Below are 22,357 nucleotides of genomic sequence, written 5' to 3'. Positions count from 1 at the left end.
CCGTGTGTTTGACACCCTTGCGCTATAGGTACCCCCCCATATGCTTTGTCATAATATACCCTGCTCTAATGCACAGGAGCGGCACCGTATAGTGTTGCCAGGTATAACGGTTTGGTAGTGGATTTTAATACAAGTTTTGTTTTATTAGTATGCATTATAGAAATCAAAAGACTGGATTTTGCATGCGAGTGACATTTAATGTGTGATTTATAGTATTCACACATTGTCAAATGGTTTCTGTTAACAGAGAGAAAAAAACCCCAAAAAAACAACATAGTGCGTGAATGGTGCCTGACGAACCTTCGAAGGTTTAGAACTACCTTTGAAAGCCTGGCTAGCGCAGAAACCTTTGAACACAGCCCTATTTAAGTCTAATTTGAAAACACACTTTTTTGAATGTGCTTTTATATAATCAGATGTAACTGGAGTGTATTATATATTGAACGGTTTTGTTTTGTTTTTAAGTTTGTACTGCACTCTGGGATACCATGGCGTGAAGGGTGCTATTTAAAAATAAATGTTTATTGTATTGTATTGTAAACACTAATATAAAAGTGGTAGTTATGGTTAACTTCATCAAAAGTATAGAAAGTTAACAAATAGGGATCCTCCTATTGCAATGATAAACAGATGGGTCTTGGAAAATCTCTTTAATTGTTATATATTCAGACATAAATAAGTGTGACTGCTGGGTTTACCCAAGAAGACCTGTTAGAGTATAATTAATGAAGAATCCCAACATCCATTAATATTGCTACAGAGAAGGATGGATGTTGACATATCACAGCAATCCTTTGTGGTATATTCTGGTGCTGTAACAATGTAAGCATGTGGCTATATCATCCTCATACATGTCCATGACTACACTGCATTAGCAGTCATTGGTGCTGTGGTCAATCTGAAGAAAAAGCTGGATACTATGGACATCTAAAATGGTGGGACACAGAGGTTTGCATTTGTGTCCTGGTTTGCCCTTACTTATCCCTGTGGCTGTGCTGTTTGCAGACACCTGCATTATACATTTTCAGATCCTTGCTTTTAGTGAATCGCAATCTGGTAACAGATTACAAATTATTGATTATTATTATTTATTTAGACCTGATGTGAGAATACCACAGTCATGTAAATGTGACCACAGTCCTGGGTATTACCCCAGTATAATGCAGTGGCATTAAACAAAACAAGACAGGTACATCTTTACAACAGCTGCATCACAGAATTACGCACAAACATTAACACCCACAGAGACAAGCATACAAAAAACAAACTTTTTTTTATTTTGATTGCCAAATTATTATCATTATTATAATTATTATTATTATTTTAAGGCAGGTATAAAAAAGAAAGCATTCAATATACACTTTACATAAAATAAACTAGATTACAGCATGGAACAAGTAACCAGGCAACGGCATTTAAGTCTCACCCCTAAATGTGGATAATTGTAAACATTTAAAAGACTGCAGGACTATTCAAGTAATAGAACAATCACAAATGTCTTCAGCTATGCAGGCTATCGGGTAAACTGCCATTCAAGGTCATATAAAAACAAGCTTTCTTTAATATTATTCACAGACTCTTATATTCTGCCATTTAAAATCTATACAGTATATACACCACAGTTTTATGGTACTGGCACCCAAAGCCCTCAAAATGAAGATTCTTCACAATACACAGTAAACAACAAACAGAATACAGTCAAATTTACACAGATGCAATTTTCTTTTCTTTTTAAATAGAAACCCAAGGAGCCACTAAATAGTATACATATACATAGTACCAAAGTGTCAGGGCATGTCGGAAATATTACAATATACATACGTTCAGGCACACCGATACATAACGATATATTTCTATACAAAATAATAAAGTGGCCATTTTGTGGCTAACACTTTCCCAAATGTGACAAACACATTTATTTTCCAATGCTTGCCATTAGCAGCTGACCCTGCATGTGTGAGCCTGGTTACTGTTACAAATAAAAGGTAAGAATATATATTTCAACAAAAGTCTAAATTACAGCAACATTGGTAACTCTTATAAAATATTCAATTCAAAAAAACAAAAATGACAGTTTTTTTTTGCCTGCCATCAAGGCAATCAAATGTCAACACCATGGAACTGATGTCTGTAATAAAGCATTTGCTCATGTGATCCAGTCACATGCCTATGTACAGTTCTCCAAATCATTCTCTGAAAAAGAAAAAAAAAACACATTTAAAAAACTGGCTTTCGTATGCACACATAATAAAAGGTCACTGAAATATGACTCCTTTTTATTGCATGTTTGAGTATAAGCAATTTGATAAGCATAAATCCATTTGCTTGATTTTTAAATGTTTAAACGTCTTTTGAGACTCCATACTTTCACTGTCAGTAATTCACAACAAGCCGGTCATGTTGCTTAACAGAAATATGTCTTCTATCGCATGTAAGAACAATTACAGATTAGCAGGATATTTACCTCCTTTGTGTGGGAAAAATACCAGATGCAGAAGCCTGAGCAGCCACCTGCTGACTGGCAACAAGGGCAGCAGAGGTCAACCCTGGGGGAGGAAAGAGGAAACTTAGTTAAGGCTCTCACTATTCCTGCAAAGACAGATTACATCTAATTGACGGTATGCTATAGGAAATGAACAGTGCAGCAGCTTATAGCATTACAGCTGCAACCTTCAGTAGAAAAACAGTGTAACATTCAGTACACTTACACAATGAACCGTGGTGCTGCCCATTACATTACAAAGAAAGAAACTGTGATCCGCTGATAGATTTATTTTTTATTTTTATTTTTTTTTAAATGGTGTGCCGACATTACAAAATGCTGGGACTATGCACAAGGCTGTGGTAAATCTCCTTACTGGAAGGATTTCATTATATATAATGTCATTAACCTTTTAGCCCTTGTATGCCAGTAGGCAGCAAACTCTGATGGTTTTTGACAACCAACAAATTCACTGCCAATTAGGACAGGCTGCAAATATGGCTTGCAACAGTTCTCAGCTACACAATTGAATACAATTATTTTTAATGAGGGCCTTTTGTGGGGGGATTCTAGGGGTCTGTTAGGGCTCTAGTGCTTAGTTTAAAAAATGACCGGCAACAAACTTCAGTCATTAGTGAAAAAATAGGCTGACCAGCTCTGTGAAGACTAAGTTGGACATTGCTACAAAATATTCAAAGACATCTTCCATTAAAAATACAGAAGAGAAAAAAAAAACAACACTTCACATGTGATAAATTTGCAATTCAATGCATAGCTGTGTATTTTCTTAAACTTGGTTTATATAGAAGTAATAAAACAATACACTGAATACTTTTTGTTCTTACCAGGGTAAGGGTCATACTGGCCGGGTATGAGGGGATAGCCCATTCCGAGATGCGTGTGATGATGCGTGTGAAGGTGTCGTGCAAATGGGGAATGGCGATCTCTCTCCCGCTCTGCTTCTCTCTCTCGTTCAGAAGGGCCCCTCTCTGCAGGCTACAAAGATGAAACAAAGAAACTGGATCTTTAATTATTGCAGTACATACACCGTAAATTCCCAAATGGAGATTAAGGAAAAGATTGATGTTGTTTTAGTTTATTTTTTTTATCTAGACAACCAATAGTACCTTCTTGGTAAGGAAGCAAAGCTGCTAGTTTTGTATTGCCTCTGTAGTTTCTTTGAGGTGGTGGTGTGGGGGGGGGGGGGGGGGGTCTATACACCTCCCACTGTGCAAGTTCCTATTGTTTGTTTGTTTTGGGAAGTGCATGTCTGTGGTTGTCAGTGCTTTAGATCAACATGTTACATGATAAGATAAACACCCAATTGTAGGAACAAAGGCTGCATTCTTTTTTCTAAAGCACTCTGCCCTTCCAGGCAAGTTTGCATCACCTCTCGTCAAAACGTATCCATTTACACCTCCCATCCTCCTAAACTGAAAAGACGGGAGTCATATTGACATTTCAAGGTGTTCCTCTACCTTTAGAGCCACAGCACCTCCTCCTTCTATTTTGTTTCACTCATGCCCATGAAGCTCACAGCTCTGAGCTTCAACATTACACACAAATGATTGACACCTACTCTTATGCTGCAAGAATAACAACCCACTACGATGCTAGCTCATTCCATGTTTACACAAGACCACCCAGGAATACAATAACTAACTTAAAAAGAAAAGGGCTTGTAACCGGTTCAAATCCCACCTCAGCCACTGACTCATTGTGTGACCCTGAGCAAGTCACTTAACCTCCTTGTGCTCCGTCTTTCGGGTGAGACGTAGTTGTAAGTGACTCTTTAGCTGATGCATAGTTCACACACCCTAGTCTCTGCAAGTCGCCTTGGATAAAGGCGTCTGCTAAATAAATAATAATAATAATAATAATAATAATAATAATAATAATAATAATAATAATAATAATAATAAAAAAAGGAGATTTGAGTGGACTCACCCCAGGAGATTTGCTGCGATACTGATTGGCATGCTGCTGGAGCAAGTCTAGTGCTTTTGACTCTGAAGCCGGTTTAGTGCTTATGCTGGGGCTGGTGTTTGCTTTCTCCACTTCTTCTCTGCCTGCCATCTTCCCATAGATGGGGTAATGGAAACCTAGAAAACAAATGATGCCTTGCTCATTAGCGTCCATTATTGTGATAAAAACAGACAACATTACACGAAAATTAAATAAACAAAATCAGCCTAGGCGCTTCCCATTTTAATTGCATTTCAATCCAATACGTAATGTAGCAGAACATAATGTAGTATACAAACATAATGGGATGCAGTATCCCAGAAAACTTTAACTACAACCATTGTTGGACAACAGCAGAAAATTTTACATTTTAGTGGTCATTTTGCCATTCTGATTTAAAGTTTTATATATATATATATATATATAACACTTTTGTTTATATATATATATATATATATATATATATATATATATATATATATATATATATATATATATAAGTGTCAAGCTGGTCGGAGAGGAATCAGAGGCTTACCAGGGTAGCTGTGCATTAAAACAGGGGAGACAGCGCGGTAGGCTGGGTGGTTGGGATCATACATCTGCAAATAAGGATAGGCATGCTGGTACTGAATATAGGACTGGTGCTGGCTCATGGGTGATGAGACTGCAACCCGTGCACCTCGAGAGTCCTTCCCACTGACCGGCATCCTGCGATCGTCTGGTTTTTTACAGTCCTCCAAAGAGCCGGAATGAGAGTCCTGCTTTTTAAAGTCCTTGGACTCCTCCTTTATAGTGGCTTGTGAGACTGGAAGGTTGAGGCCAGCAATTTCCTTTTTGGTAGTCTTACTGAGACCGTCCTCTTTAGGCTTCTTATCGAGGTCTTCTGGTTTTTGTTGCTCTGTGTATTTGGGCTGGTAGACGTAATGGTGCCAAGATCGGGAATCCTGTTCCTGTAATAAATCAAATAAAACAAAACAAAACAAAACAAAACAAAAGGAAAAGTTGTCATGAGTCAAGTTTAGCTACAACCAGCCACAGAGTACTATACAACTTGTCTTTTGGAAGCAAAACCTTTGGAAACAAATTTAAGTTGAGAGATATCATAGGAATAACTGAGGAGGCAGATTTATTTTCTTCTGTGCCACCATATTATTATAATTTATTATGAAAAGTATGACTCCTCACACTTCAGAGTTGTATCCTTGTTTCATGTGTGATACTATATTAAAATTATAGAAAATGACCCCAAAGCATAATTAGACTTAAATCACATTACATTTAATAATAGAAAATGTACAGTACAACTCAGTTGTGTTACAAATCTGTTTTTAACTGCTTCTGTTGGTCTTTTTTTTTTTTTGCATGGAAATTTAATTTTCCACAGTCACACATTTAAATTCTACATTACAATACCAGGGACATTTCTGCTACTATTGCTTAGGGCATTGATAAGATTATTTCCAACCCATTTCACAAGGCTGTATGTGGTTATAAAGCAGAGGAAAATAATGCTGCTTAAAAATTGCTTACAGCAGTAATAAGATTACCTGTTAAATCAAAAACTCGCATTTAATTCTAGATTAATTTGGAAGTCTTTACAGTGTAACCTGTGTAACCTGAAGGATATTTAAAAATGGAGGATAAATCCCACAGATGACAAATGTATATGCAATGTAGCCATTAAAGAAGATTCAACCTTAAAAGTAATTCAGTGTTGTAATTGATTCTCATCTAGCACTAGATTTAGTTTTTGACAAGCTTTTCCAGTCTAATAAATCTCAATGCAAGGGGATTCGTTATGCCTCAAAATCTTGGCAGATTGGATTGTTTAAAAGGAGCAACACAGCTAAGCACATGGTGCAATAAAAGCTTATCTGTACTGGGAGATATCCTACCTGTTTGAACCTCAGTGTAGGATCCACCCCAGTTTGCTTCATAGAATCCATTACAGATTTCATTTCAACTGCTTCTTTGATCAGTTGGTGGTTCTCCATTTGCTTGGTTTTAAAATTTTCCGATTGCAACTGCTGCTGCTGCTGACGGCTCGACAGAATCTGGCATTTCCCAGTGTCCTCTGTTTTTATGGGAGCCCCAGGTCCAGCTTTACTGCTACATTTCTTGTTGGATTCCAGGGTGGCTGGAGCTTTTGAGATTGTGGCTGATGGGATTGTCTTCTGTTTCATGTCTTCCTTTCCTTGTTCTTTATGCTGGAGTTCAGCTTTCCTTTCTCCCTCCCAGGTGATCTGAGCCATTTTCTGCTCTGCCAACCGTTGGTCCTCATAATACTTCTCGTACTGCTGCCTATATGCAGCATTGGAGGACATTAAGGATTTCTGGTCCATATAAAGTCCATAGGCATATTGTCCATAATAAAGTGACTGGGCAAGTGCAGGGTGTCTCTGGGTAATCACAGATTGGTGCTGGGCCTGTAAATTTGAATTGATCATTTCACTCTTTTTAGAGTCTGAATTCAAGACCGCCACCTTCTCCTTTTTGTCATTTTCCTCCTCAAAACCCTCTTTCTTGGTTTTACTACCTGGTGGTGTGCCACCGTTTTCAGAGGCAGGGGCATTGCCCTGTCCAGAGTGCATATAGTTTGGGGAATAGTAAGGGTCATATCCATGGTAATAAGGAGACTGTGACTCCTTCACCTGGGCTGCTTGAACAGGGGTAGTTGGAAGGCTCTTGACTACACTCTCCTTATTGGAACTCATCTCCAATGGAGAGCTGGTCTTGGACCTCAAGCCTTCCGAACGGCTGTCCGAGCCACCATCATCTGCAGCATCTGATATATCTGAATAGGCAGTACCATCACCCCCATTTTGAGTCAAGACAAGTATTGGGGTCATGGGGGATTGTCCATTGCACTCCAGTCTGGATGAGTTCCCTATTGAGGGGCTGGGGGCATTATCCGTAAATGTGTAGACCTTATCGGCCTCTGCTTTTATGCTGGCCATCCTGCTCTCTTGAGATTCAGATAGGCCGTTTGCTAGCACCTCACTTTTGTTCAAGTGTTCCTTTAAAAAATGCCCTGGTAACTCTTTCCCAGCGTTCTTGGGGTCCTCAATCTTTGCGAGTTTTGTTTCTATTTTGGAGTTCCCTGCTTCTTTGCCTTCCTTTTCTTTCAACTTCCGCTTCTCCTTTTTTTTCTTGTCTTTGAGTGAGACCAGGGCAGGGTTTACAGTACTGGGTTCTCCCATTATTGTAGGCTTTGGTTGAATGGGCTTCAAGGGAGGGCTCTTTGGTGTTGCCTGGACAACTGTGGTCGTCAGTGAAGGCAAGCCTGGAATTGTACCTGTGGTGGTGGCAGTGAAGGTGGCAGTAGGGATGGCTATCAACTGGGGAGGGGGAGGGGCTGGAGCAATAGGCCTGGTGGTCTTGGGCTTGGATAAGGATTTATCCAATTTCCCATTGCTTGCTTTTTTTCCCTTGTCCTTGTCACCCACACACTTCTTGTCAATCATACCCTCAGCTTCAAGTTTTGGCATCTCCGCAGCCGGATTACCATCAGCAGCAGCGGCACAGTTTTCCAAAGCTGCGGCCATGTTTGAGATGACAGGAAAGTTATTTAGATCATTGGTAAGTCCCTTCTTTTTACCAGTGTTCTTGCCAGCCTTAGAATTCATCACAGGACTCTGGGCACTGTTAAGCACTTCCCTTTTGCCCTTTGGTGTTCCTGGTGCACTTAAGCTGCCAGGAGAATTTGGACCTTTTGGAGAACCAAAGCCTGTTTCTGTGCATTCCAGAGCCACATTGCTCAGGGCCTCATCACAGTCAGAAATTTTATCCTCACTCTCTGGCTCAAACTCCATCTTATTTTCTGGGTCTAAGTGTGCGTGTGCCTGGTGGTACCGCAGCCCATTGATGTGCTTGTATTTCTTGTTACAGTTGGGATGAGGGCAGTCTATGAGCACTGGAGAGGAGCAACCTTGCTCCAAAAAAGAAGCCTCAGACCTCCCTTGAGGGGTGGTGGGTGTGCTCCTAGAGTTTGTGCGAACCCGCTTTCCAAGTTTTATGTCTTCTGAGCTGCAGTTGAGATCCAGCTCCATGGACAGCTTGTTCTTCCGCTTGTTGGTGGATGTTGGGCTGGCCTTTATCTCCTCCAAGGTGCAGTTTGGGGGTGTCCGCCGGCCACTACTGGAGTTTAGGCTCCCCCGCCTCCCTTTACCATTGGCCCCGCCACGGTTCTTGTTTTGCAGTCCCCTCATCTCAGTAAAGCTGGGGTCCGCACCAGGAGGGTTGGCAGCCACAGGGCGTGCCCGTTTGCCTCTGCCCCGGCCGACTCGCATCTCAAGGTCACTTGTTGGCGATTCACAAAACCTAATGGCAAAGGGATACAAATTATTTTCCACCAGAAAGTACTGAATGAGATAAAACTTTCTTATTTAAAAAATGTGTTAGAAAATAAAAAATAAATAAAAAAATGAATTAACCATATTAAAAATTAAAATGCACCTTTATTAGCAGTTCATTAATATCTTATGGCTATGACATTGGAAGAAAGCCTTTTCTTCTAACAATAAATGTAATTACAACAGGATTTAACATTCTAATACTTTAAACAGAGGGGGCTTATAGTTAGCTTAGATCCATATAAAATCAGAGTGGAATGTATGCTAAAGTCTTTGGAAGTCAAATTAAGCCTTTGTTTACCACAAACAGCTGAAAAAAAAAGGACATCTCCTATGGCTCTCAGGTCCTCAGGTTAATTTGTCAAGTAGAATGACCAAATGCACCATTTGTTTTATGCCAGAAACATACATGGTCTATTCAATTGACCTAAACAGATGCAGATACTTAGATAAACAACTTAAGAAACCAAATCTATTGTAGAACACTGAAGCTATTGGCCTGAAAAAATAGTGTGCATCTGGAGGGAATGCTTGGGTAGTTTAGCACTCTTGCCATCAAAATTACCCTACAACTATACAGGGTCATGAAGCATATTTTAAATTCCAGCAATGAAAACAATCCATTACCTGGGAGGGGCCCAGTCATGTTTTGTGCAATCCAGTAGTGTCCCCACATAGGTCTTGTTCCTCCATGTCACATTCACCACAAGGACACCTGCAACCCAAAAATAAAAAAGGGCATGGTTATGTTATGACTAGAACAGGTAGAAGCAAGCCTGGCATTAAAATGTACACTTTCTTTTCATTCTGTTTTCAAAAGCTGCGGTCTGCCTCCTTCCTCTTTTTGGGTTTCACTGACCTCAAGCAAGGCCCCACAGGAAATTGTTTTTTTAGTGTGTAATCGAGATACAGCCGACAGAAGGAAATGGGTTTTCGCCACGTCCTGCTGTAAAACAGCAACACTCACCTCTTAATTTTGCTATTATTACACGTAATTGCTTTTTCTTGGCAGGCAGCCAGCATATGCCGAGCGCCAGTCAGCAGTGCTTAAAGCCGATATTGACCAGGAAACATCTTCTATTTTGTTTCCACTAATGGAGAAACAACCTACCAAAAACCTTTGGTCTCTTATCAAAACCTACAACCGAGAGCCATCTCAGCTTATCTGTACATTCTGACGGGACAAAATAGCCTTCTCAAAACAGGTTCATTATAGCTTGCCCCACATTTCCCATTTAAATCACAGTTCAAAACAGCTCACAAGAAACATATTACACAAACATGTATTCAGCTACAATTGGTACTAAAATGTTGTTTTTCTTATGTACAGAAAACACTGAGACCAGCCCTAGAATGACCAATCCTTGCCAAATATATAACAAAGAAAATCTGTATGCGAGTTGGGAGTATATTTGTTATTGGTACATTGGTTGTACCCTAAACATTTTATTCATTCAACTATGGATGATATCTGCCTGCCTAAAAGGGTGTTACTACAGTAGCTACACAAGCTAATCTTTGTACCAGTAATGCCTCATGTGCAATGGAAAAATACATAATTAAAACTGCTTAAAAAAGGGAACATAAAAGAAACACTAACTCTCCATTCAAAGCACAGCAATAAAATTAAAAACAGGAAAAGTCAGCACAGACACTTAACGTTTGTCTGCAGTGAAAGGCTTTTGTTAGAGCGAATTCCCAGAAGGGTTTCATGTTTCCAACAAAAGCTGCCAGTCCGATTGGCTGGCTCCTGCTGGGAGCACTGAACTGTGATTGGCTCTCCAGAGCCCTGCACCAGAAAGTACAAAGAGCAAGTAGCTTGGATAAATGAACATGAAAGACAACGATGCAGCACTAGCAGAGTGTGTGCAAAGGGGTTTATCAGGCAAGAATAAACTAAATAATGAAGGGGTCTGGGGTGAAACCGAGAGCGAGTAAACCAAAGACTTGCTTGTTTACCAATGGCGGCTTGTCAGCAGAATGAAAAGATTTCTGTTTAACTGCTTTACACACAATTATAAAAAAAAAAAAAAAAAATATGAAATACAATACAATAGGCTATACAGCGTGGTAGCTTTTTCTAGTGGTCTGAATATATTTTAACATTGTAACATTAACTACCTCTACTTACTTTACTATAAAATACCTGTCTCTTCCTTTCATGCCATTAGTTGAAAGGGAGCTACATCTGTGCTTTCGCAGAGATGATGTACCCGTTTTGTGGCTGTCGTTCACAAAAACATAAAGACAGGTTTTACAAGCAACGAATCCAGTCACTTGTTTATTATTTTCATTTGCTATGATTCCAAAAGAATTCCACGCTTCTGATTTACCTTTCAAACTATTACCCACTACTTGATATAAACCCTGAGCTATCTTTTGTTTCACTTCGTCCACAGACATTTTTAATATCACCAAGTAGACATGATAAGATCTTGCGACGTATCTAACAAGCGAGAACATTGCTTAGTCAGCTGACTAGTCCCTAATCGCCTCCTGCTTTAGTAATGGAAATACTGGTACATTTACCTTCCAATACGTTATTTGTGAAAGGGTTACATACGAGTATGATGAAAGGACAGAAAATGTTTTAGGCGATTCAAATTCAGACCCAAAAAATATTTTTTTTGACCCGCTCCCGAAGCGCAAACCGTGAAAGTTCACATTCCGACCCGAACCCGACCCGCTTTTGCGGGTCACCCGCGGGCTCTGAGGGTACCCGACCCGATGCAGGACTCAAAGGTAAGGCATTCTAGCAAAAAAATAAATAAATTATTGTCTGCCTCAGGCTGCTTTTGCAGTATCATCCTTTGTTGCCAATTCCATACACATGTTTCTGTACCCGACCCATTTCATGTGTTCTTGTGTGGGAAGCCTGAAAAATTAAATTACTGATGCAGCTTCAGAATTAAAACAATCATAGGTAAAAGTATCAATTTAAAACTAGCTGCCGACTTCATACATCAGGTAAACGTTTTCACTTAGGGACAGCTTAACAATAAATCAAGCCTGCTTTCAGATACTACAGTAGAGCACATATTACCTTATGTATGCCTTTGCAAACTATAAATGTATGCTTAAAAACAACTTGGAGCCCATTTTAAGTTAGCGAGAGGTTCTTAGTTTGTTTTTGACATGACAGTGATAGAAGCTACTTAAATGAGTATTTTCTTTTATACATTATGGAACATTGTATTATCAGGCCATTATTCCAGTTGTCAGAAAAAATAATAAGCCCTTTTCTGCTATGATTCACTGTAGGATTATGGTGCTGCTACCATACAGGAGCAAAAAAAAAAAAGAAAACTGATGAAGACAACTGGTGTTTTTGCATATTATACAGTGTTTGAATTAAATACTTGCACACAGTTATGATGGTTTTTATTATTTGGACAGCCCCACACCTTTAGCATTAACTATGCAAAGCTGTGAAATCCATCAACTTGTCCTATTAACATCTAACAGAAACACTGCATGGAAATTGCACTGTTGGGAAGATGTAACATTTGTATAAATTACAATGAGATTAAACAATACGCCGTTTGTGTTTTTCTTTGTTGTAGAGCGTGTGGTAGTAATAGTACTTGTATCACAATATTGTTTTAAATGTGGGTACTCCCTGAATGTTGAATAATCCCTTTATAAAGATAATTTTCATTTTTAACAGATTGTGCTGCATGGCATCTAAAATGTATTACACAAAAACCTATTGCAGTGCGTGTTCCAGTATTACAAGATAACACAGTGTTTTCCATCACTGTCAAATCCCCCACGACAGTACCTCTGTTCTAAAGCCCAATGAGCTATATTGATTAGGAAAAATCATTCAGCTTCTTGGAAAACTAGACTCAACCTTATTCACGACCATCCATTTCTTTCTTGTGAGGAGACACTTGGTCAATAATAAATTGACTGGTCAGCTAAAACCATATGTGGTTGCATAGGCAGTCTGCCATATGTGGTTGCATATGCAAGCTACATACTACAGTGATTCTAATACTGTATATAATATTTCTGGCACTATACATGTGTAGAATGCAGGTTCAAACAGTGCTAAATCACATAATCAAAACATACTAAATATAAAATACTAAATATAAAATACATTTTAGCTTTAAAAATATAACAACTTCAAGCCATGTAGTCATAATAAATTAATTCTCTGCATTTGTAAACTAAGATTGTTTTAACATTGAAGCCATTTAAAGTTAAATTAATAAAACTAACTGTAAGAAGTATCTTCGGATAAACCACAAGTCACACATACTGAATCCCTATATATATAGGGCTATGTACTGCTGTATGCACTCTAGTCAATGTACTGCACAGAGTCTATACTACATGACCTTTAGTATACAAAACATATACATTGAACTTTGCCATCAATAAAACTGCTTTAAAAAGCAACAAGAGCTGTGCAATTCCAAAATAAATACATATTACAGTTTAAGTTGCATTCACTACTTCTGTTAGCTTTAGCCACCTGCAAAACTGGACTTAGCCATCATGACTTGCATTGTTTTGGTTTATTCACAAGGTTACATTTAAAACCAGGCCTACAAGAATAGATAATTACAGTGTTCCTTTCATCTAATCACGCTGTAAACAAGATGTAGAGTACTGCCACACAGTACAAGGTGATCTGCTAGGACACACAAAAAAAAAAAAGCTTATTTCAAGTTTTGGTCAGTCTCCAGAAAATTGTGCTCGATACCACCACCAGCAGTCTTGCCTACAGTGTCTTCCTTATGGTGAACACCCCCCACAGTACAGTACATGGCTGCACATCAATTACCATAAGTATTAGCATTGAGGACTTTCATTTCGCCCGTCACCCTCATTTCCCGCTGTTACTTTAATTACAGGATCACTGAAACTGTTTATTACAACCCCTACTTATAAAAAAAGCAAAGCCATGCAGGATGCAAATTACTGTAGTCATTTTTAGAATGATACAAAGCATTAGTCTGTTGGGCTGAATGAATAGACAAACACCCCTGAAGCAATCAATACAACCAAATGATCTAAACTGTTTTGCTAACCTCCAGACTAACATTTTGTCATTTTAACCTTCCCTTAAATAAAACGATGGGAAGCAGAGATGTTTATAGGTCTGCAGCAACACGGGTTCATGCCATGTACTATTCCTAAAAATGTATTAAAGCCTGTTTTGGAAGTGCTGCACTATTTGTGCCAGCCTCAGGCCCTTTTCATCTGCTGCTTCCAAGACAAACAAAAAGCATTCATAAGGCCTTGTTGGCTGCCAGCTGCAGTCTCCATAAATTATCAGCCTCTTAACAAGATCTTTTTTTTTTTTTTTTTTGCAGAAGGGTGCCAAGAATTTATTTCACCAGTCTTTTAAATGTTATCCAAAAAACAGAAATATGAAGTAGTCACACCATTTAAGGTTCTTGATGAATAAACCACTGTAGACAACATTAAACCTGAATTGCACAGCCTTTGTTCAGTACTCCAATATGATAAATGGTATCACCTAATTTAAAATTGAAAGAGACTTCTAGGTCGAAAGATTTGTCATTGAATTTAAATGCAGCACTACTGAGTATGTAATAATTATGGATAATTTAAAAACATGGCAAAGCTTTAGAAATAACAGCATTGTATATTAATTAATTCACATTATTTCCATACTAGATAAGACTGCAGACATGTATTTTTCTATATCTAGCACAAAAGCAAAGAAAAACACATTGCTTAAATGTGTTAGTTTAACTTATATCAGATTCCACATAGAAATTTGGTTAGGTTAAATCCACCTTAAATCATATAGCCTTTCAACAGAGGCCAATGGCTGTTCTCACATTTTACCCCCTGCCCAGCATTTCAAAGTTCTTCTCATCTTTATGAAGAAAAAAAAAAGGCAACTACAGTTCAATCATGTGCTTTGAGACCAGAGCCCTCCTGTAAACAAGCCTAATGGAGTGCAACTAATAGAGTTCCTCAGGAGCATGGGCAGTTAACAGGGTCTTTGTCAGCACTCACTGAAGCAAGTTGGGGGAGGGGGAACAGGAGTATGGGGAGCAGGGTAAAACACACCGTTTGACAAAACTACCACTTACAGTAGCTGGTATTAGGTTGGTGGGTTAGGTAAATAACCCATGTGTATACCAAAAAAAAAGTTAGTTAATGTTAATGTTATCTTTAAAAAAAAAAAGAAGAAAAAAAAAGACTTAAGTTTGATTACTGGGATGTTAAATGTCAAAAGAAATCAAGACAGTATTTAATTTGAGGTTTGAAAGCTATCTCTCCTGTAGCAAGTGGGAAAGCACTCTCTAACCTGGTATTTGTCTTGAACTAACTTTACAACTTGCACTGCCCAGAGGAGAACAGACTATCTGGAATGCACTGCAAGTGGTAAGGACACTGCTGGTCTAATGTATGCAGTACATCATGCCTTGACAGAGAAACAGGCACAATACAGCTATAATAAATACCTTCCATGGCCACCATTTGCATAATCACAGTGAATTGTTAGGGAAGCTGCATTCCATCTTTGGTAAGGCAGACTTCTGGAGATAAAATACACTACAGTATGTGGGAGTAAAAACATTCACATATAAATTATCGACTGCATTTTGGCCTCATCTGAAATACTGGCCTTTCCAGCTGATAAACTCTGACCCTGGTGGCATATCAACCCCTTTCACAAAAGGCAGGAACATTATTGCTTTGCACTGGGGACTGCAGTGAGAGCCAATCAATCAAGCCTCTTGACAGCTTTCACAGGTTTTTTTTTTTAGCAAACTCAATCCAGTCTTGCTAGCTTCCATTGTTAATTTATCTCCTCTTATCCAGGAAATTCGAGAGTGGTCTTTGTCTATTTAAATTATAGTCTAAGTTTACACAAAGCAAACTGGAAGTGTAACAAATTTAAAGCAGTGATGTAAACCAAGTTTCATAAAAATCAAGAAAAAAAAAAGTATTTCAAGCACCACAAATTTCTAGTTTCAACCGAGGCTTATAAAAAGACTATTACAGTATGAATATAGAAAGGGGAAAAAGGACAATTACTGGTACACTATATTTATTTGTCATAATCCACCTTTCACTCCTGAAATACTTATAAAAATCACAAATATAATCCAACCATAATACAACTTTGCAAAAGAAACAGCACAAGAAATGTGATCTATTAAGGCATTATCTCCTTAAGTCAAGGGTGTTTAGGGCCTTTTCATAGTCCCAGGCATCTATTCTCTATTAAAAATATGTATTCCATTTTGCTGGAGTATTTTCCTTGAAGATTGGATAGAGCTGGTAAGATATTTACTGAGCTTAGTGGAATGCTGATGGCTAAGAGAACAGCAGCCTCCATCTGTTTAATCCCCCTGATACAGCAGCTACTCCTTTCAGCTGTCACTCACCGAAGCCCTGCTTTGCCCTGCTAGACGCTGTGAAAGCCAAGCACATATTTACAGATATTTCAAAGGATTTGTTCTCATGCATTGCCAATGTTTTCCTGCTTCCCAGTTATAGCCTCTGTGTCCTGAATTGCAAATGTAACATTGATTTTGTTAATGCATTTGCATTTTATAGCATGATGGTAATTCATTTGAATATAAAAGACATCATGATTAGCTTTCTGTATGCAAACATTTATGGAATGCATGTTTTGTTTGACAGTTTTACACTAGACTCTTTGTTACAATGTCACCCCGGACTCGAGGTTAAATTATTGGATCGTGAGTGTTCATTACAAATTCATAATATTGGTAACATGAATTAAAATATTTCCTCCCAAAGGCAGCATTAGAATATAAATATAATTCTTCATATAAAAAAGTGTAACAAAAACAAACCACCACAAAAAGAGTTTAGCAATGCTGATTTGCAAATACTATGGCTTATTTTAGAGGGCCTCACACATTGCCCTTCTAAATGAATACATAATGCAATAGCTTTGTGACCTGACCTGCTTAATTCAGTTCTATATGCACTTCCTTTTTCATAAAGGAAGGAGAGGCCATTTACTGTAATTGATGTTTCAGAAAAAGGATCGTCTTGAGAAAAATGTTCTTGTAAAATATTAGTCACACAAACCAAGTCCTATATTTAAAACAAAACAAAACAAAACAAAAAAACACACACAACACTACAAAACCTACCTAGAAAAAAGTACAAAGGCAAATAAAACCAATACAATGGTGGCAGTGATTCTGTGAGCAACGTTGCTCTGCAATTAACTTTTGCTCAATCAATATGCACAGAAGAGTTGCTGACCCAACTCAAAAGACAGATTCCAAGGCACTGTGGAATTTAATGAGCATCCAACTACAATGTTCTTGCATAGACACTTAGCCACTAGAGTAAGCCCTTTTGAGAGACGTGTCATTCTTTTGCACCAGGCATGATACAGCTAAAGCACGCTCATTATTCATTGTACAAAATAGTGTAGATGTTTCGCAAATTCATTTTCATGCTATACATTTCTGATAAGAGCTACAGTAGCTATAAGTGTGCCTACTATCATGTAAATTCAAGCACATGTTTCAATTCATCTAAAAATAAATTGTTTTTAAAGATATGTTACAATCTGTTCTTTAGCACATAGTGGTGGGGCGGGGTTACCTACTCAAAGCACTCAATTGTAAAAGAATGAGATTAATTATTCAAAACAAGCCAACAGGTTTTGACCATTTTGGTTCCATTTGGCTATACTGAGAAAGCTGGTTTCAATGAGCTAAGCCCTGCCATACCCATGGGACTGCTTTATTTTCTCCTAGCAAATCCCAAGTGCATTCATTTCCTGACCTTCCTACTAATATAAACCACAGGTCTACCTGCACACGATGATCTCCTGACGGGACCATAGCCCCCTGTAATAGCCCCCTGTAAATGTACAAAGGTACATTACATGTTGTCCTGTCACCCGTTTAACCTGTGTTAATCTGAATTGTGTTAAAAGTACATGGTCACTGTAATGTTTAAAATGTATATTGTGGACACTTCAGTTAAGTTAAATACTAATAATGTATTCATTCACTACAGGTTTGAAATGGCACTCCAATGAATCAGACCTGCAATTCACTCAGTGCTTTTCATTCACTTGCTTTGTTGCATGAACAGTTTTTCAATAGATTAATGTTTCATTTTAAAAGATATAACCTGTAAAAACATAGACCTATGACACCCTTGTTGCATTTCCAATAGATTGTATAGGTTACCTCCCTAGGATGAATCTGAATCTGTGACAAAGGTGGCCCAGAGGTGCACACAATATTCTTTAAAACCACAAGAACCCCATTGAAAGATCAGATTAATTGTTTTAGCACCTGAATATAATGACCACATTCTGAGCAAAGTCTGGAGTTTAATGTACTGTACCGTCTATCCTGGGTTTTTATATATTTTTAAATGCATTTTAGCCAACTCATTTCTAGCTGGGTGTGTAAAACAGGATTCAGACCACCCACACGGAGTGACAATACACTCTGCCACTCACTTCCCTTCTCCCAAGAAAGGAACAAGAGTATGCTGCATGCAATTACATTTTAGCTTTCTGTTCACGAACAGTCTCCAGCTGGGAAAATGGAGTGTGTACAGTATGCTCTGGCTTCAACTGACATCTCTCATAAATTGCAACAGAAACACTGCCTTCAGCACCTTAATAGCCAACAGAACACAGATCTACACATCAGCACACAGCATGGTAGAGAATCGATGGGGACTGGAAAAGAATACTTCAAACTATGAAAAGGTCAACTGAATACAGTGCCTGATTAAAATAAAAGCTGCCCCCCCGAATAGCTTTCAAAAGGCTGAATCGTCTATAACTGGCAGTGTTTTTAAATGTTTAAACCAGAGAATAGAGCTTACATGCTGAAAAAAGGAGGGGGGTTACAACAAAAAAGAATACTACATTATAAATGAAAATGTATATTTTAGGCTTACAATTTTAAATCTTTTTTAAATCTCCTATTTTCAACTTGGCATTAGTCCAATAGTTTCATGATGAAACACATTTCTGCTCACAAAGCTGAAGTGCAAGTAAAACTTTATCAACAGCAGCATTCCATGCAAGTGCACCAACAACCACGGGAAAACCTACAGCCGGCTCCTACTTAAATAGAACATCCGTTAAAGGATTTTTTAAAAATAAAAAATAAAATAAAAATACCTCAAACTATGCTTTAAAAGGAGCAAGCAAGTCACTCCTTCAATTCAGGGCACTTTGCCAGCAATCTGTCAGAGGGCAGGAAAAGGTCTTTAATCTTGATTCCTCTGCTAGTAAACTCAGAGTCACACTTAATTCATTTCAGTTTATTGCACCAATATACAGCAATTAATTTACTACTGCCTCTAAATCCTAGATAAAATTACAATGTTCATTAATGTGCCGTGACATTATTGCTACAGTAGTAGGATTCTATCACTAACATGTAATGACTTGAAACGTTTGGTGTACCTGACCCACCACGGAGGACTTTGGCTCTCCCATTTTAGCACAAAGTTACAGGGTATCCAAGGCATCTCCAGGCAAACAAAACATTATTCATGAACTCTTTCTACAGCAAATAAAACACTAGGCAATCAAAACCTCCCTTTTTAGTTTGTCGTAGTTGCCGCCAGGGAGTTGACTAAAACAAACCTTTAAGAGTAAAAAAAACTGACCCAAAGCATTCCAATCACCATATTCTAAATCTTTTATCACAAAATCTGTTGATAGACCGATACAGATTTAAAACAGACACACAAACAAACACACAGATATCCAAGATTAAGAGAGAAAAACAATAATAAAAATTAAAGCTACAAGACAGACGCAGAAGCCCTAAACCTACCTTCAAGCAACAAACAAATTAGCAGCTTTTCCTGCAACACACTGCTTGTCCAAATAGACACTGCATTTCACAAAGGCTTTTCCTGCTGCACACTTCAAAGAGAACACCTCAGGGATGCCAAACATTTTCTCCAGCTTATTTCCTGTCACTTTCTTGTCTAGACTGGCATAGCATTTTTTTTTTCAAACCCCAGCATTACCTATACCCCTTGAGCAAACAACATTCAGACTTCTGGTAAGGACTTGAGGCAGGGAGGTTGTGACAAGCACATTCAAAATACAGTGCTCTGTTGCATACAACCCTCTACAATTTATTAAAATAAACGATTTCTGAAAAAATAATAATGTATAACTAGGGCTTCTGTTTTTCAGGTTTTATTAATTGTATTTTTTAGTGCTTATTTTTTAGCTATTTTCAAGTTTGGGGCGGGTTTAAAGTATTCAGAACGAATCAATGATAGATGCAAGTCAGGAAGGCGGGACATTGCCCAGCAGCACTGGGAAATGTATTTATTATTATTTTTGTAGTAGGTTTTATTTTTTAATGGGAATAGGGTAAAGTCAACGTGAACTGATTAACCATTTCCACAGTTTTTCCTGTGTTTGTTGGCTATCCACCAATTTCATTTTATTTTGCAAAATCGGGGGTGTTTATCGGGTTTTATCGGTTAAAACCGAAAATCAGAAGCCCTATGTATAACATTAGCTGTCTATACTTTTTTACTAACAGAAAAGACAAAAGGACAAATACATTGTTCATTAATAAATCAAACTTGATACCCCCCAACTGAGATGACAGTTTGTTTACAGAGAATGGCTACTTGTATCTAGTGTGCCTTACACCACAGTTTTTGGGGCCAAATAAGTCACAATAGCTATGAAAATTCAAAACAGAGAAGTCAAAATCTATAAAATCATCCAAATGATCAAATTCCCAATGGGGCTTTGCAATGATTATTTGGTGCACTGGTAAAGCCTAACACAAGCCAACAATCCAACGACAAAAAAGGCAATGCATTTTATAACTGTACCTCTAATAAAAACTACATTCAAATGTCATGCTTCTTTGTTCAGTAAGTCGCAGAATATGGTCCATTATCCCTTAAGGCTACTGTACAAGCAGCTGATGCTCCGCACTAACACAGTTTAACTAGATTCACTTTTACAGTACAAACCTGACCACAGTCCACTGAAGGTAAAAGTGTATCCGCCGGACTATTGCCGATGTTGGTTCAAATTTTTTGAATAAATTCGATAAACCGATAATAAATGTGCTGTAAATTTAACTGCATCTTGGGAAGACTGATGTTTTTTCATGCCTGTGTTTTAGGAAGCTTTATCCAAAATAAACACTGTTACATACTCAAATTTTAGAACTTCAAATACTTTCACTTTTGTGTCTAAAAAACACTGGGCTGATTCATAACAGATGGTACATTCCAGTGAAATTATTGATATCCTTTTTCATTGCTTGTTTAATTAAGGATTATGGTTCATGCATAAAGTTTTTTTTTTTTTTATTTGCTTTATTCACAAGCATTTTTACAGACATCTAGGGGAAATACAGTGACATTAAACTCGAACACCATTACAAATATTTAGTAACCAACGCTGTTACAGTGGTAAGAATTCGTGTCTGAATCTAAACCAGAAGAATTTAGGAGGTTACTATTTAGTATATGGAAAGTAATTTACCACATTTTGACCATATATTCCATTCCCTTCATGGAACAGAAAGAAGTCTGGATTCCAAAAAAACACTAACAGATGGTTCAAATGCACCCTGGCCACACAAACACACAATGGTCATATGGTTAACTTCCAACAAGGCTGGGCTGCTCAGTTTAGATAAAATTGCACTGCAACAGACAAATGAACAAAACGCCACTTTATGTCCATCAAAAAACTTTGGTGGAAAATGTATAAAGTACAAGTGATTTCAACCTTATGGTACATTGAAATGTTAAACCTAATCTGGTGTTTGTACAGTTACAGGACATGAACACAGAATAGACCAAATGTCAGAGTTTTATAAGTCAAAGCCAATGGTACAGTAGCAAACGTTTTTCAAATATTCCAACTGTACAAATTCTGTACACTTCAGGACATCAATAGGAACAAATCGAAATAAAACCACTTGGGTAATATACTGGTGATTTCCAAATGACCTTTTCTAACCCAATGCTGTTAGCTTCATATTAGAAAACTTAATAAAAGGTTAAAAAAATCTCCAATACACAAATTCTTAACAATAGAATCCTCACTTTAGTTAGATTTCAGTGTGTTTTAACCCAGGACTCCAGAAGAAAGCTGCCAGCCAGCCAGCCAGCCAGCCAGCCAATCTTTTCAATATCTTGGCAACCCACAGCAATGCATATATGCAGCGAATGCTACGGATGAAAAATAAATCTGAATGTGATTAAGCAACTAGTAAATTAAAACCACAAATTACTGGAAAACCAGAGGCTTATTTAAATGTTGATGATAAAATACTTTTCAGGATTCTGTTGTTTTTGAATAGCACTAATGCTAATGCTGAAAGGTATTAATGAAAAAAAGGTTGCCTTAGCAACACTGCTGTTAATGAAACTACTGTGCTATAAAGTCTTCTACTGTGAAGTCTTATGCTAAGCCCTGGGCCTTTCCACAAACACTCATTGAAATATATCACACATGTAAGTAGGGCTTGAATATTTCAGGTTTTATTTTTTGATTAGTTTGGGGGTTGGTTTTTATTATTATTTGGCAAAATCGGTT

General features: G+C 37.9%; 1 protein-coding gene across 3 annotated transcripts in view; it reads right to left on the bottom strand.

Moving 5' to 3' along the window:
- Window positions 1-1,256: 1,256 nt before the first annotated feature.
- Window positions 1,257-22,357, bottom strand: part of LOC117418698 (zinc finger protein 608-like) — a 45,463-nt gene continuing 24,362 nt past the window's right edge. For all 3 annotated transcript variants that reach the window (XM_034031851.3, XM_034031888.3, XM_034031869.3), the window contains 7 exons: window positions 9,427-9,514; window positions 6,343-8,767; window positions 4,983-5,397; window positions 4,430-4,584; window positions 3,328-3,478; window positions 2,465-2,546; window positions 1,257-2,193 (listed from right to left, as the gene is read on the bottom strand). In XM_034031851.3, coding sequence (XP_033887742.3) covers window positions 2,187-2,193; window positions 2,465-2,546; window positions 3,328-3,478; window positions 4,430-4,584; window positions 4,983-5,397; window positions 6,343-8,767; window positions 9,427-9,514 — 3,323 coding nt within the window. In that variant the 3' untranslated portion in view covers window positions 1,257-2,186. The remainder of the gene's footprint in view (window positions 2,194-2,464; window positions 2,547-3,327; window positions 3,479-4,429; window positions 4,585-4,982; window positions 5,398-6,342; window positions 8,768-9,426; window positions 9,515-22,357) is intronic.

Source organism: Acipenser ruthenus, chromosome 2 (assembly GCF_902713425.1).
Source record: "Acipenser ruthenus chromosome 2, fAciRut3.2 maternal haplotype, whole genome shotgun sequence".
Lineage (NCBI taxonomy): Eukaryota > Metazoa > Chordata > Actinopteri > Acipenseriformes > Acipenseridae > Acipenser > Acipenser ruthenus.
Note: the sequence above shows the minus strand (reverse complement) of the source record. Positions and strands in the feature narration are given on the sequence as shown.